Raw genomic sequence first — 15,863 nt, forward strand, 5'->3', positions numbered from 1 at the left:
TGATACAGTTCTGTGGTGACCTAGAATCCTATTTTCGACGTTTCCGACTCAAGGAATATTTCCAACACACCTCTGAAAAACATACTAACCCACAGAGACCTTCCTACCAAGACTACAAAAAGAAGGATTCTGGGTGGACTTCCCCTGAAGGTCGAAACAACAGACTGGATTTCTACATAGAGTGCTTCCGCCGATGTTCACGGGCTGAAATTGTGGAAAAGGAGCATCACTTGCCCCATAACCTCAGCCGTGCAGAACACAATGCCATCCACAGCCTCAGAAACAACTCTGACATCATAATCAAAAAGGCTGACAAAGGACATGCTGTCATCGTCATGAATAGGTCGGAATATGGCTGCTAGGCAGCTCTCCAACACCACTTTCTACAAGCCATTACCCTCTGATCCCACTGAGGGTTACCAAAAGAAACAGCTTTTGCTCAAGAAACTCCCTGAAAAAGCACAAGAACAAATCCTCACAGACACACCCCTGGAACCCCAACCTGGGATATTCTATCTGCTACCCAAGATCCATAAACCTGGACGCCCCATCATCTCAGGCATTGGCACCCTGACAGCAGGATTGTCTGGCTATGTAGACTCCCTCCTCAGGCTCTACACTACCAGCACTCCCAGCTATCTTTGAGACACCACTGACTTCCTGAGGAAACTACAATCTATTGGTGATCTTCCTGAAAACACCATCCTGCCCAGTATGGATGTAGAAGCCTCTACACCAACATTCCACACAAAGATGGATTACAAGCCGTCAGGAACAGTATCCCCGATACTGTCACGGCTAACCTGGTGGCAGAACTTTGTGACTTTGTCCTCACCCATAACTATTTCACTTTTGGTGACAATGTATACCTTCAAATCAGCGGCACTGCGATGGGTACTCGCATGGCCCCACAGTATGCCAACATTTTTATGGCTGACTTAGAACAACACTTCCTTAGCTCTCGTCCCCTAATGCCCCTTCTCTACTTGCGCTACATTGATGACATCTTCATCATCTGGACCCATGGAAAAGAAGCCCTTGGGGAATTCCACCATGATTTCAACAATTTCCATTCCACCATCAACCTCAGCCTGGATCAGTCCACACAAGAGATCCACTTCCTGGACACTACGGTGCTAAAAAGCATTGGTCACATAAACACCACCCTATACCGGAAACCTACGGACTGGTATTCCTACCTACATGCCTCCAGCTTTCATTCAGATCACACCACACAATCCATTGTCTACACCCAAGCTCTACGATATAACCGCATTTGCTCCAACCCCTCAGACAGAGACAAACACCTACAAGATCTCTATCATGCATTCCTACAACTACAATATCCACCTGCTGAAGTGAAGAAACAGATTGACAGAGCCAGAAGAGTACCCAGAAGTCACCTACTACAGGACAGGCCCAACAAAGAAAATAACAGAACGCCACTAGCCATCACCTTCAGCCCCCAACTAAAACCTCTCCCAACGCATCATCAAGGATCTACAAGCTATCCTGAAGGATGACCCATCACTCTCACAGATCTTGGGAGACAGGCCAGTCCTTGCTTACAGACAGCCCCCCAACCTGAAGCAAATACTCACCAGCAACCACACAACAGAACCACTCACCCAGAAACCTATCCTTGCAACAAAGCCCGTTGCCAGCTTTGTCCACATATCTATTCAGGGGACTCCATCATAGGGCTTAATCACATCAGCCACGCTATCAGAGGCTTGTTCACCTGAGCATCTACCAATATGATATATGCCATCATGTGCCAGCAATGCCCCTCTGCCATGTACATTGGCCAAACTGGACAGTCTCTACGTAAAAGAATAAATGGACACAAATCGGATGTCAATAATTATAACGTTCAAAAACCAGTCGGAGAACACTTCAGTCTCTCTGGTCACTCGATTACAGAGCTAAGAGTGGCAATTTTTCAACCAAAAAACTTTAAAAACAGACTCCAAAATACTGCTGAATTGGAATTAATTTGCAAACTGGATACCATTAACTTAGACTTGAATAGAGACTGGGAGTGGATGGGTCATTACACAAAGTAAATCTATTTCCCCATGTTTATTCCCCACCCTCCCCACCCCCCACGGTTCCTCAGATGTTCTTGTCAACTGCTGGAAGTGGCCCACCTTGATTATCACTACAAAAGGTCCCGTCCCTCCCGCTCTCTTTCTGGTAATAGCTCATCTTAAGTGATCATTCTCCTTACAGTGTGTATGGTAACACCCATTGTTTCATGTTCTCTGTGTATATATATCTCCCCACGGTATTTTCCACTGAATGCATCCGATGAAGTGAGCTGTAGCTCACGAAAGCTTATGCTCAAATAATTTTGTTAGTCTCTAAGGTGCCACAAGTACTCCTTTTCTTTTTAATAATTTTTGTTGCTCTTCTCTGGACTTACTCCAATTTATCCACATCTTTCTTGAAATGTGGTGCCCAGAATTGGATACATTACTCCAGTTGAGGCCTAATCAGCGCGGAGCAGAGCGGAAGAATTATTTCTCGTGTTTTGCTTATAACACTCCTGCTAATACATCCCAGAATGATGTTTGCTTATTTTGCAACAGTGTTACACTGTTGACTCATATTTAGCTCGTGATCCAGTGTGACCCCCCCCCCCAGAACTCTTTCTACAGTACTCTTTCCTAGGCAGTCATTTCCCATTTTGTATGTGTGCAATGGATTGTTGCTTCCTAAATGGAGTACTTTGCTTTTGTCCTTATTGAATTGCATCCTGTTTACTTCAGACCATTTCTCCTGGTTTTTTACATCATTTTGAATTTTAATCCTATCCTCCAAAGCATTTGGAACCCCACCCAGATTGGTATCATCTGCAAATGTTATAAGTATACTTTCTGTGCCATTCTCTAAATCATTGATGAAGATATTGAACAGAACTGGACCCAGAACTGGTCCCTACAGGACCCCACTTGATGTGCCCTTCCAGCTTGACTGTGAACCACTGATAACTGCTCTCTGGGAATGGTTTTCCAACCAGTTACACACCCACCTTATAGTAGGTCCATCTAGGTTGTGTTTCCATAGTTGTTTATGAGACGGTCTTGTAAGGTAGTATCCAAAACCTTACTAAAGTCACATCTATATCTACCACATCTACCAGTTCCCCCACATTCACAAGGCTTGTTATCCTGTCAAAGAAAGCTATTAGTTTGGTTTGACATGATTTGTTTCTTGCAAAATCCACGCTGATTTTTACTTATCACCTTGTTATCTGCTAGATGTAAGCTAATTGGTTTGCACCTTTGTTGTTTGCTCCATTATCTTTCTGGGTCCTGAAGTTAAGCAGACAGGTCTGCAATTTCCCGGGTTTAAAATATTTATATGGTGCTAAATACACCATTGGCACTCAAACACATGAATTAAAATAAGATCCAAACTATCCAGGGGTATCATTTCAGCTAGTTCAAGGTGATAGTTAATAAAGCACAGCATCACTACTCGATGGGGTAGAGAAGGAAGTGTATACTGTATCTAGTTAAAACTGGTGGAGGAGTTTAGACTGGCAGAATGTAATCTCCAGCACTGAAGTTTGGCCAAGACCATGGCATTACCAACTCACAAAGAGTGTTCTGGGATTGTAAATGACTAAAAATGATCGGGGCATTTGATCCCAATCCTGCAAATTAGTTGTTCGTGGAACTGCTGTTGCCTTTGGTATTAATTTTGTGCACAGAGAGTTTGCAAGAATGACCCTCAACTTCAGATCGCCCAGTTAATTTCTACCTGTGACTTCTGGTAATTTGAAGGCAGGTCTCCATAGGTACAAAAATCCTCTTATTTACTTACTTTTGTGAACAGTTGTGTAAAACTCAGAGTGGGTTTTGGGTGATGGAGCTGATCTCATTTTTGTTTTTGTTGAGATGCTGTGTAAGTGTCTCAAAGAAAATGAAGGAGGGGGAAAGTCTGTGTGTAACTGAAAATCACCATAGAACAAAGTCTTAACAAGGATCAAAAAGCCAGTAAAAAGAAAAGGAGTACTTGTGGCACCTTAGAGACTAACAAATTTATTTGAGCATAAGCTTTCGTATGCATCCGATGAAGTGAGCTGTAGCTCACGAAAGCTTATGCTCAAATAAATTTGTTAGTCTCTAAGGTGCCACAAGTACTCCTTTTCTTTTTGCGAATACAGACTAACACGGCTGCTACTCTGAAACCTGTCAAAAAGCCAGTGAATGCCAAAAGTCAATTTAAGAAAAGGCTGGGTCAAACAGTAGCAAATACTAAATACATCCATAAATCCAGATGGGAGCATGCTTTAACTCAGGATTATCACTGATGAGTGGAAGATCAAGTTGATTGTTAACCTGTTTACTTTAAACCAAAGCTGCGGTATTTAGAATGAGAGAAACTGTGGATAGAGGATTCCCAGTGCTATAAATTAACGGTGCTCCTTTGGATTGGAAACCTAGGTTATTCCAAATGATTAGAGGGCTAATTCTGTAGCCACTCCATAGATACAATTCTTATTAATGTTTATAGCAGTTGTGCTTGGGGAGCAGCTACAGAATCAAGCACTAATTGACTATAGTAGGTAGGAAGGCTGTGCTAAATCTTTTAGTTTGAAATACCTGGACTCCTTGTAACTCTGGGTTCAAATCCCAGCATGACTAACCCAGCCCCCTCACCTTCTGAGATGCATAAATAGCAAACTGTGCCATTTACTTTGACTCTTTTGCGTGAGATCTTACAGAAGTCCTAGCTGATCTCTGTGGATGTTAAAGGTGATATGAGGATTAAAAAAATACTTGTAAAATGCTTGGAGTGTCTCAGCTGACAATTACTGCATCTGGGTAAAGTATTATCACTACCATGTTTTACACAGTGACCTACTGCTCTGCAATGATTAGTACATTCTGTACATGGGACGGTTTTCTGTTTCAGGGTTAACACCACTTAAACCTCTTTGTTATCCTAGTGAGACGTGACATGTTCAGCATGTTTTGGATCCAAAATACCCTTTGCTAGGCATGTAGTTGTGACCTTCTGAGAAATTAGGGAGCCGTGCATTAATGATTTGAAATGGCAGGAAAAATAGATGAAAATGTATATTAAAGTAAAAACATGAAACTTACTGTAACTATCCTCATGTAATTCATAACTGGATGCACTTTCACCTCTGCTACCCCTTAGCTAGAGCTTTTTTTGATTCCTTAAATCTTGCATCTGCCTTCGTGTGATTATATTTCATTTTCCCTTATGGCAGCTGATGTGGTGATCATCAACAAGTTTAATTATCTGGCGCTCATTGCCAAGTTTGTGAACTGGATGCTCCAAAGCTAATTTGAAAAATAAAGTTCTGCCCAGTAATTTTATAAAACATATGGTGTTATTGATGGCTTTTCCTGGACCGGTGATTAGAATAAATGTGCGCAGTTTGTGACTGTAATTTTTAATCTTTGGCTGCCTGCTTGAATGGTAGGGGGCAGGAGGGAAAGAAATCTGTTCCAATCAAATAAATCTAAATAAATGAGCAAGCATGTGTGGTTTTTTCCCCTCTTTTCTGGGGACTGTCTACACCAGAGACAGGCACTGAGATATAAAAAACTATTTGCACAGACAATAGTCTGCTTTGGAGGAAAGTTTTCATAGTGAGTTGCAGATCCTCTGAAACATACCTTAGAAACCTCACTCTCTGTCTATCCTGTAGCTGCTAGTTGAGTCAAGATGTGTAGAGTGTGAAGATATTTTCAGTGCGACTTCTGTTTTGTTAGGCCACTAATATTGTCTTTTTCTATTTTTAAAAAAGGAGATGAATATATTTTGCAGGTATGCCCAATGTATTAGTTATTGAGTATTGAATTTATGCAGAGTGAACAGCTGTATTTAAGGAACATTTGCGGGAGGGGTAAATAATGAAGAGAACAGGTCACTGATACAGAGCAATCTGAATTGCTTGGTAAGCTGGGCACAAGCAAACTGTGTGTGTTTTAATATAGCGAAATGTAAATGTATACATCTAGGAACAAAGAATGTGGATCATACTTACAGGATTGGGGATTCTGTCCTGGGAAACCAGAACTCTGAAAAAGATTTGGGGGTTGTAGTGGATAATCAGCTGAACATGAGCTCCCAGTGCATCGCTGTGGCCAAAAGGGCTAATGCGATCCTGGGATGCACAAACTGGGAAATCTCAAGTAGGAGTAGAGAGGTTATTTTACTTCTGTATTTGGCATTGGTATGACCACTGCTGAAATACTAAGTACAGTTGTGATGCCCACAATTCAAGAAGGATGTTGATAAATTGGAGAGGGTTCAGAGAAGAGCCATGAGAATGATTAAAGGATTAGAATCAAGCCTTACAATGATAGCCTCAAGAAACTCAGTCAAAGAGAACATTAAGGGCTGACTTGATTACAGTCTATAAGGACCTACTTGGAGAACATATATTTGCTAATGGGCTCTTCATTCTAGCAGAGAAATGTACAATATGATCCGATGGCTGGAAATTAAAGCTAGATGAATTCAAACCGGAAATAAGGTGTGTAAATTTTTAACTGTGAAGGTAATTAATCAGTTGAACAATTTGCCAAGGTTTATGATGGATTTGCTATCGCTGGCAATTTTAAATCAAGATGGAATGCTTTTCTAAAGGATATGCTTTAGGGATTATTGTGGGGAAGTTCTCTGGCCTGTGATATATAGAAGGTCAGACTAAATGATCACAGTAGTCCCTTGTGGCCTTGTAATCGATGAATATGACTAGAAAGAATTTGAGAACATTTGTGACTGACAAGAAGACATGGAGACCATCTATAGAAAAGATCAGATGAGTAGTAAAGCGATAGGAAGGGCGGCAGGACAACATGAGTTGGTCAGTGATGCTTTAATAGGCTCTCTGTGCAATCTGGTTGTTGAACAGCCTTTAGATACTAAAATGATAGCACTTTAGAAAAAGAGAAATAGGGACATGAACAGAAGTAACCATTAGTAATGACATTGTGTGGTGATTATAAGGGAACAATATAAAATATAGGTGGTTCATTGCCTATGGCAGTTCTGTCCTCAATATTGACTCATTTATAAAAGATTTAAAAATACACAAACCTGGAATAGTGCATTCACTTCTGGTCACCTTATTACCAGAACGATTCTGATGAATTAGAGGGAGTTCACAGAATAGAAACAAATATAACTTTTGGAGGGCTGACTACACTGAGGCTAGATCAAGAGTGAAAATATGTATAGTTTAGCAAAGCAACAACCCAGGAAAAACACACTTCCTAATATTTGAGGAGTGCAGAACAAAAAGGGGAATGAGAAACTGTTTAGGGATGTAAAGGGGAATATTATTAAGAGGATGGGATGAAATTAAGAAAGGGGGAAAATGTTGGTGGAATCATAGAATATTAGGGTTGGAAGAGACCTCAGGAGGTCATTGAGTCCAACCCCCTGCTCAAAGCAGGACCAATCCCCAACTAAATCATCCCAGCCAGGGCTTTGTCAAGGTGGGCCTTAAAAACCTCTAAGGATGGAGATTCCACCACCTCCCTAGGTAACCCATTCCAGTGCTTCATCACCCTCCTAGTGAAATAGTTTTTCCTAATATCCAACCTAAACCTCCCCCCACTGCAACTTGAGACCATTACTCCTTGTTCTGTCATCTGCCACCACTGAGAACAGCCGAGCTCCATCCTCTTTGGAACCCCCCTTCAGGTAGTTGAAAGCAGCTGTCAAATCCCCCCTCACTCTTCTCTTCTGCAGATTAAATAACCCCAGTTCTCTCAGCCTCTCCTCATAAGTCATGTGCCCCAGCCCCCTAATCATTTTCGTTGCCCTCTGCTGGACTCTCTCTGATTTGTCCACATCTTTTCTGTAGTGGTAGGCCCAAAACTGGATGCAGTATTCCAGATGTGGCCTTATCAGTGCCGAATAGAGGAGAATAATCCCTTCCCTCGATCTGCTGGCAGTGCTTTTACTAATGCAGCCCAATATGCTATTGGCCTTCTTGGCAAAAAGGGCACACTGTTGACTTGTATCAAGAATACCAGGAAAGACTTCCTGAGAGAGCTGGGTTTATGCTTTGGAATAATTTCTTCATTCACGTTACTTGGGATGTTTAAAAATAGACTGGACAAGATTCTGTAGGGAACAATATGGCATTGCCTGTGAGATCAGTGGGATGAATCAGCATGTCTTGTCTGTCTCTGATCTCTAGGATCTCTGTTCAAATTTGTCTTCCAAATACATAGTGTCTCCCCCTCCAGCCCTTCAAATCTAGGACTCAAGCCATTTGATATATTGAAATATGGAGGCATTTGCTTTCTGAAGTATCCTAAGTATGGCAGTTTGCGCAGGATAGAGAGGTTTTATTCAAAAATGAAGAGACTAATTTATGGATATAGCCACAAGTCTCAATACTTGGTTTTAAAGTCAAGCAATAACACTTCTACACATTGTGTCTCTGGAGTGATTTCCAAAGGGAAATCGTTTCAGTCTTAGCCTCTGCTTACTTTGGAAAGAAAGGGAGGGAACATTTTAAAGCTGCCTCAAATATTTCATCTTCAACAAACAACTCTCGTGCCCCCCCTCTTATTTTATTGTGTATAATTATTACAATAATTGCTGATGGGCAGAGTATTTAAAAAAGACAAATAGAAAATATTTCAGAAAACAAAGCTGGCAATTTAGCTTCCAAACACTGGGTTGGGGAAAGACAGATGCTTGGTTGCACTGGCGGCTTTTGAGTGAGATAGGCTTTCCTTAGTACTCTTCTGCAGTGAGGTTCAACACCAAAGGCACCTTCTGTGCAAAGCCCTGTTGCCTAGGTAGTGTTTTTAAAGGGTAATGCCCCAAGGTGTATTACACGCCCAAGAGTACACACAATGAGAGAGTGACCTTGTCAGAGCTAGCAGAGAGATTGTGGAAGTAACTAGGTGACTTGAGCAAAAAGAGGTATGGGATGCTGGGAAGATGGAAGAGTGCACTTGAACAGGTGGCTGGGGGAATGGTAGGAGAGGGTAAGGGCAATATTTGGGACTCTTCCTCATCTTTTCCCTTAGAATGTATGGAAAGGAAGGAGAGTTCTTAGCTGTGCATCTTGAGGGAGGAGTAAAAGTGTGCCATATTTTAACTGAATGGTTGGGAGCTATTCCTAGCAGAAACTTAATCATAGATTAAGTTATTCTTTAAATTAGTCTTTAAAATGTCTGACCTGTTTCAAATTGCTGTTGTGGTCCTAGTGACTTGCGTTTGAAGACTCCAATAAGCCCTTGAGGTCACCTCAAAATCTCACCTGCATTGTTTGGTGAGATGACAACCTCTGTGTACAGGAAATAATTGGAAATTAACCACCAATTAATTCTCAGAAGATTTTGTATAAAGCTATCGCAGTGGCTGGTTTCAGTGACTGAAGGAATCCCGTGTACTCCCTTCCGCATTGAAGATTGCACCTAACCTCATCTGTTTGCACTTCCCAGAGGGTGCTGTACGCTGCTGGAACTCACCCAGTCAGTTGTGGTTGCTTTTCTCAGTAGTGTTTTTCTGGAAGGAAAAACAAGAATTTAGTGTGAGCTTGCTCTGTGAATTCAGTGTTAACAGGCGACTGCCCCATGTTAGTCTGAGTGGTTTCAATCAAGAATCTGAATGATGCTGTCAGAGGTGAGTTTGGTAGGTTCACCCTTTGAGGTAGTCGGTAGAGAGACAGACTTTCTCTTGCCAACAACCTGTTTTGGTTGTTTGTGGAAAGGTTCCTGCCTAACCATTTAGCAAGATAGGCAATTACCTTACTGAAGGGGGCTTTCGTCTTGCAGTGGTCTGAGGATGATTGATGTGGTCGTGTAGCTGAGTCTGTATCATCCATTTTGCCAATTCAGGGCAGAGATGTAAGACAGGATGATACAAGACAACTGTTGAGAGGTTAGCAAAGGAAACTTAAAATGAGCTGGAACAAATTTTTTCCTAATGAACGTTGTAACCTGAGGATCATGATTCTGCACTTCTGATCTAAGGAATGTACAAGAATAAAAGTGAAGGGACTAGAATGGGTCATCCGAATGGAATGGGATACAGAGCCTTTAACCACTACTGTGGTCCCTAAATTCAAATCTAGACCACGTTGGTAATGACAGCTTTTTTAAAAATTTAAATTGGCCAGTTGGAATGGATTGATCATTTTAAGCCAGTTCCTAGTCAACAAAATCCTCATCTTATAAGCCACTACTACATCAGGTATTAATTTACACCCATATTGGCAGTGTCAGCAAAGTAGCCAAGGGATGAATGGGTTAAACAACCTCTAAGACACATTGGAGGCTGTGATGTGGAAGAGTTAACATTAGTACTGCTGGTGCTTCGCTTGTCATGTGGGTTAGTAGGGAGCTTGAGTCTCAAGGATGAGTCCTGCACCTTTCAGCAGCCCTAAATTCAACAGAAAATTAAAGACAAGCACCATATTTGTGGGGAGTGGAAAGAAATCTAACTCTGGCCCATAATGAAGGTACAGTTGCGAGGTTTGGTCTTGAAAAGTGCTTGTATAATAGCCATCGAATTGTTGCATGGCATAGAGGAAATGCAGAGACGTGTAGAAATTGTTTCAAAGATTCTACAATTAGAATATCGTAATTTGCACTTGTCATGGGCCTCAAACTTTTTCACATCACAAACACCCGTTGTAAGGCAGTTAAACATTATTATGCCACTAATAGAGATTGCAGAAATTGAGCCGTAGAAAAGTTAAATGACGTGTAAAGTGATGGGGCAAATCATTGGTGGAGTTGGGACAAGAAGCTTGGTCTCAATACCATCATCCCACTCACTAGGAAGTCAGAGGAAATGGATAGCAACAATAGCCTGAAAATGTCTATGTATTTATTATGCAAGTCTGGGAGCTAAGAAGTCTGAAGATTTTTAGTGCTTTAGGTAAGGGTACCATTTGCAGTTCCTAAGAAGGAGGTTAGTCCTGTTAAACCCCAGATGTCACCTTTCTAAAGGAAAATTCCATTGTAAAAACAAGTTGCTCAATTTTACACTGAGTTTGGGAGTTTCCCTGCCTTAGTTTCTTTCCACCCGCAAGTATGAAGCTGATGTTTCTAACACTGATGACGTAACAAGCAGGAGTCATCAAACAGGGAGTCTGCCTGCAGAGAAATGGCTTCGATCCTCGCAAAGGAGCTAGGTTTGAGGTGGAAGGGGAGGTCTGAGACCTGTGGTTGCAGGAAGGAGCTGAGTGTTAAGGGTGTCTTTCTAAAAGTTCAACCAGAAGCTGTCAACTTGATGCAGGCAGAAGTCACTTGGTGAAATTCTCTGGCCTGTATTATGCAAAAGGTCAGATACTAGATGATGATAATGGTGCCCTCTGGCTTTGAAGTCTGTGAATCCCTGACTTGCAATCCTGTTATACCACACCAGCTGATAAGATGAAGGGAGAGCATGAGGGGACAGATGGTAATGTCAGAAGAGAGAGAGGGTGGGACATGGGGAAAGACTATTCCTAAACAGCTTCTGGCTCATAAATGCCTCTTTTTAAAATGTCAAACTTGCTGTTGACTTAAAATCAATTTCTGCCCTGGTACAAAGTGGAACAACTTGATTGACTTCAGGGGATTTGTCCTAGCTTAAGCCAGGTCTGAATTAGTTTATACCAAGTCTTAGTTTGTCTTTTGACCTTCACCAAGGACAAAGGTATTGCATATGTTCTAACAAATAGAGAACCAATGTTACAAACCTGAAAACCCTGTGTTCCAAGATCTACGTCGGGGTGGGCAAACTTTTTGGCCCGAAGGCCACATCGGGGTTGCGAAACTGTATGAAGGGCCGGGTCGGGAATGCTGTGCCTCCCCAAACAGTCTGGCCCCTGTCCCCTCCCACTTCCTGCCCTCTGACTGCCCCCCTCAAACACCCAAGCCATCCAACCCCCCCGATACTTGTCTCCTGACCATCGCCTCCCGGGAACCCCACTCCTAACTGCCCCCCCGGGATCCCACCCCCTATCCACCCGCCCCTGCTCCCTGTCCGCTGACTGCCCCGACCCCTGTCCACACCCGCCCCTCGGTACCCCACCCCAATCCAACCCCCCCTGCTCCCCTTCCCCTGACTGTCCTGCCCCATCCAACTGCGCCCTGTCCCCTGACTACCCCCCGGAACCCTCTGCCCATTATCCAACCCCCCCTGCTCCCCGCCCCCTTACCATGCCACTCAGAGCGGCAGAAGCTCGTAGCCCTGTTGCCCAGCCAGAGCCAGCTACACCGCCGTGCTGCCCGGCAGGAGTGGTGGGCCAGAGCGTGGGCCGCGCAGTGAGCTGAGGCTGTGGGGGAGCGGGGACAACAGGGGAGGGGCCGGGGGCTAGACTCCCCAGCCGGGAGCTCAAGGGCTGGGCAGGACGGTCCCGCAGGCCATAGTTTGCCCACCTCTGATCTAAGTACACAGAGCACATGGGTGACAATATCTGGAGGGGCCTCACAATGAAATCAGCATGGCTACATTTTACCTAACCTGCTGGAGCTCCATAATCTACACACAAAGGAGGGGAGTGTGTGTGCTGCACTGCTGGAAATATTAACGGCAGAAATTTCCTGAGAACCTTTTAATAAAGGGGCTGTTAACTCAGCCTCTGTTTGTACAATAATATGGGGAGGAGGTTTATGTGTGGGAAGTATAGAAACAATTGTTTGGCATTTTAATTCACTTTCTCCATTTAAACAAAAAAGACCCAAGTCTCTGGTTGTGCACGGAGCAGACTAAAAATACTTAGGAGTCGTTGTTCATATTTGTTTTGTACAGTATCTGAAAAAAAATGTTTGGTCTTTAAAGTGCAAATAGACACTGTACCTGCCCTAAGGATTTTGTAATCCAATTTCAGATATGAAACAGTAAGAGGGTGAAAAGAACAGGAGGACTTGTGGTACCTTAGAGACTAAGAAATTTATTAGAGCATAAGCTTCACTTCATTGGATGCATAGAATGGAACGAACACACACACACACACACACACACACACACACACACGCACGTTGGAACTTGCCATATAAACTGTGAGAGGCTAATTAGTTAAGATGAACTATTATCAGCAGGAAAAAAATAACCTTTTGTAGTGATAATCAAGATGGCCCATTTAGACAGTTGACAAAAAGGTGTGAGGATACTTAACTTAAGGAAATAGATTCAATATGTATAATGACCCAGCCACTCCCAGTCTCTATTCAAACCCAAGTTAATGGTATCTATGCATATTAATTCAAACTCAGCTGTTTCTACTTGGAGTCTGTTTTTGAAGCTTTTCTGTTGCAAAATTGCCACCCTTAAATCTTTTACTGAGTGGCCAGAGAGGTTGAAGTGTTCTCCTACCGTTTTTTGAATGTTAAGATGTCAGATTTGTGTCCATTTATTCTTTTGCGTGGAGACTGTCCGGTTTGGCCAATGTACATAGCAGAGGGGCATTGTTGGCACATGATGGAATATTGCACATTGGTAGTTGTGCAGGTGAATGAGCCCCTGATGGCATTGCTAATGTGATTATGTCCTATGATGGTGTCACTTGAATAAATATGTGGGCAGAGTTGGTATCAGGCTTTGTTGCAAGGATAGGTTCCTGGGTTAGTGTTTTTGTTGTGTGGTGTGTGGTTGCTGGTGAGTATTTGCTTCAGGTTGGGGGGGGGCTGTCTGTAAGCAAGGACTGGCCTGTCTCCCAAGATCTGTGAGAGTGATGGGTCGTCCTTCAGGATGGGTTGTAGATCCTTGATGATGCGTTGGAGAGGTTTTAGTTGGGGGCTGAAGGTGACAGCTAGTGGCTTTCTGTTATTTTCTTTGTTGGGCCTGTCCTGTAGTAGGTGACTTCTGGGTAGCCTTCTGGCTTTGTCAATCTGTTTTTTCACTTCAGCTTGTGGGTATTGTAGTTTTAAGAATGCTTGATAGAGATCTTGTAGGTGTTTGTCTCTGTTTGAGGGATTGGAGCAAATGTGGTTGTATCTTAGAGCTTGGCTGTAGACAATGGATCGTGTGCTGCGTTCTGGCTGGAAGCTGGAGGCATATATAGAAAGTATATCGGTCAGTAGGTAAGAGGGTAGGGAGGGAAGGATGGTAACAGAGTAAGGTAGAAAGAAAAGGAGTACTTGTGGCACCTTAGAGACTAACAAATTTATCTGAGCATAAGCTTTCGTGAGCTACAGCTCACTTCATCTGAATAACACAAGAAGGTGCCGCAGTAGCCACATAACCTGGGCAGAATTTGGATGTCTTGATGCCTCAATAAGGGGGATTCTGAGGATGTTCAGAAGTTTTTATTGTGCTGACTGGATGGCCACCCTCCTGGATGTGGACAAGATGAATCAGTCACCAACTGATAAAAAAATAGAAATTCCTCATGTTCCCTAGTGAGGGGGAAACCACTCCCCTGTGTAGCTGAACTGAGGTAGCTTCCTTTGTGTCAGGTGGGAGAGGCCTGTGTGTATAGAACTGTAGGACCAGAGCTCTAGTCCTAGATTTTTAGGTCTGGGTTTTACTGCGGGTGCTCAACTATAATGGTGGTGAGGGCCACGAAAGTATCTAAAGGAATTTCTGTAACCTTTTTCTAGCATTGTTTGTTCCTTCTCACAAAAGGTTTGCTTGTTCTCTCTTGAAATGATGTAATTTTCCACTATGCCTAGGTATTTTTTGTGTGCTAAATCTGATAGAACTGTGATTTGCACTGTAGTGCAATAAGTGTGCTATGCAGACATGGATGCACGCAGAAATGCTGCACAGTAGCGTTGGAAGAGTGTGTGTCTGTGAACATAGCAGGCTTCTTCAGAAATACTTGTGCCAAAATAGTTACCTGTATAAATATCCAGAACGAACTGGTATTTGGATCAAACTTTTTAAAGGGATGTTGACACTGAGGTCAGAAAAAAATGGTATAAATCAACTTTTAACATGTAAAAGCAGCAGTTTTATGTGGAGGTGATTGGGGTTAACTCTAAGGCCAGGAACTTGACTTCATTTGATCTTTTTTTCAGGGTGCCAGAGAAACCTTTGAGAACTACTACAGGAAACAGAGAAGAAAACAGGCTAGACTGGTGCTTCAGCCCCCCTCAAATATGGTATGACTGTCTAATAGCTTTAGTGATCAAAGAGACTTTGCTTAATAAAGGAGTAGCACATTATGTCTGCACATATTGTTCTATGTGTGTGGTCTCTTATTTGTTCCCAGTTGTACTGCCCTTCTTCGTTTTAAACGTTGTTCACTTTTCTTTGTTGCAGCACGAAACTTTAGACGGCTACAGGAAGTATTTTAATCAAATTGTAGGGTAGGTATTCTTTTTATATACACATTCTCGAAATATGTGTGTGCTGTGTTATTGAATGGCACACACAAAAAAAGGAAATGTTGATCTTTCTGACAATTCTCTTTAGGAGCCAAAACAGGAAAAGTGTGGTTTGTGCTTCCTAAACATTTAAGAGGAGAGTCATATTTTACTGCACCCATAAACCTTGCTGTGTCACTAGTGCAGGCTTTCTAAAGACTGAACAGTTATTGTGCACTGCTTGCAAATTTCACAGCGAGTTCAAGAGAGTAAACATGTTTTGTGCACGGTGTATGTCAACTTGTTGCTATAATGAGATGAATAGGCCAATCTGATTGAATTATGCAGATGTTGTAATCTTCTTGATTATAGTTCTTTGATGTCCCACTCCTTGCCTAGCTCAGGAAAGGATGTTTGTTGGTGTGATCATTCAGCCTCTATTCCTGTGGCTTAAAAAATGAGTTAGTTACTGCTGCAAACTACAGTCTAGCAACCGTCTTCCCAAAAATGGCCCGAATTTGAATGAAGAAAAGATAAGGCTGCTGCCCCTGAAAAGATGGGATATGCTGGAGAAATTTAATCAACCAAGATTGAATGTAAATC

The 15,863-nt window shown here is 42.5% G+C and overlaps 1 protein-coding gene across 7 annotated transcripts in view; it reads left to right on the forward strand.

The window, feature by feature from the left end:
• The window catches only part of EXOC6B (exocyst complex component 6B), a 456,300-nt gene that overhangs the window by 236,079 nt on the left and 204,358 nt on the right, over positions 1–15,863 (forward strand). For all 7 annotated transcript variants that reach the window (XM_038398631.2, XM_043512818.1, XM_038398630.2 and 4 more), the window contains exons 9-10: positions 14,973–15,056; positions 15,217–15,263. In XM_038398631.2, the coding sequence (XP_038254559.1) occupies positions 14,973–15,056; positions 15,217–15,263 (131 nt within the window). The remainder of the gene's footprint in view (positions 1–14,972; positions 15,057–15,216; positions 15,264–15,863) is intronic.

This window comes from Dermochelys coriacea, chromosome 4 (genome assembly GCF_009764565.3).
Source record: "Dermochelys coriacea isolate rDerCor1 chromosome 4, rDerCor1.pri.v4, whole genome shotgun sequence".
In the NCBI taxonomy this organism is placed as follows: domain Eukaryota; kingdom Metazoa; phylum Chordata; order Testudines; family Dermochelyidae; genus Dermochelys; species Dermochelys coriacea.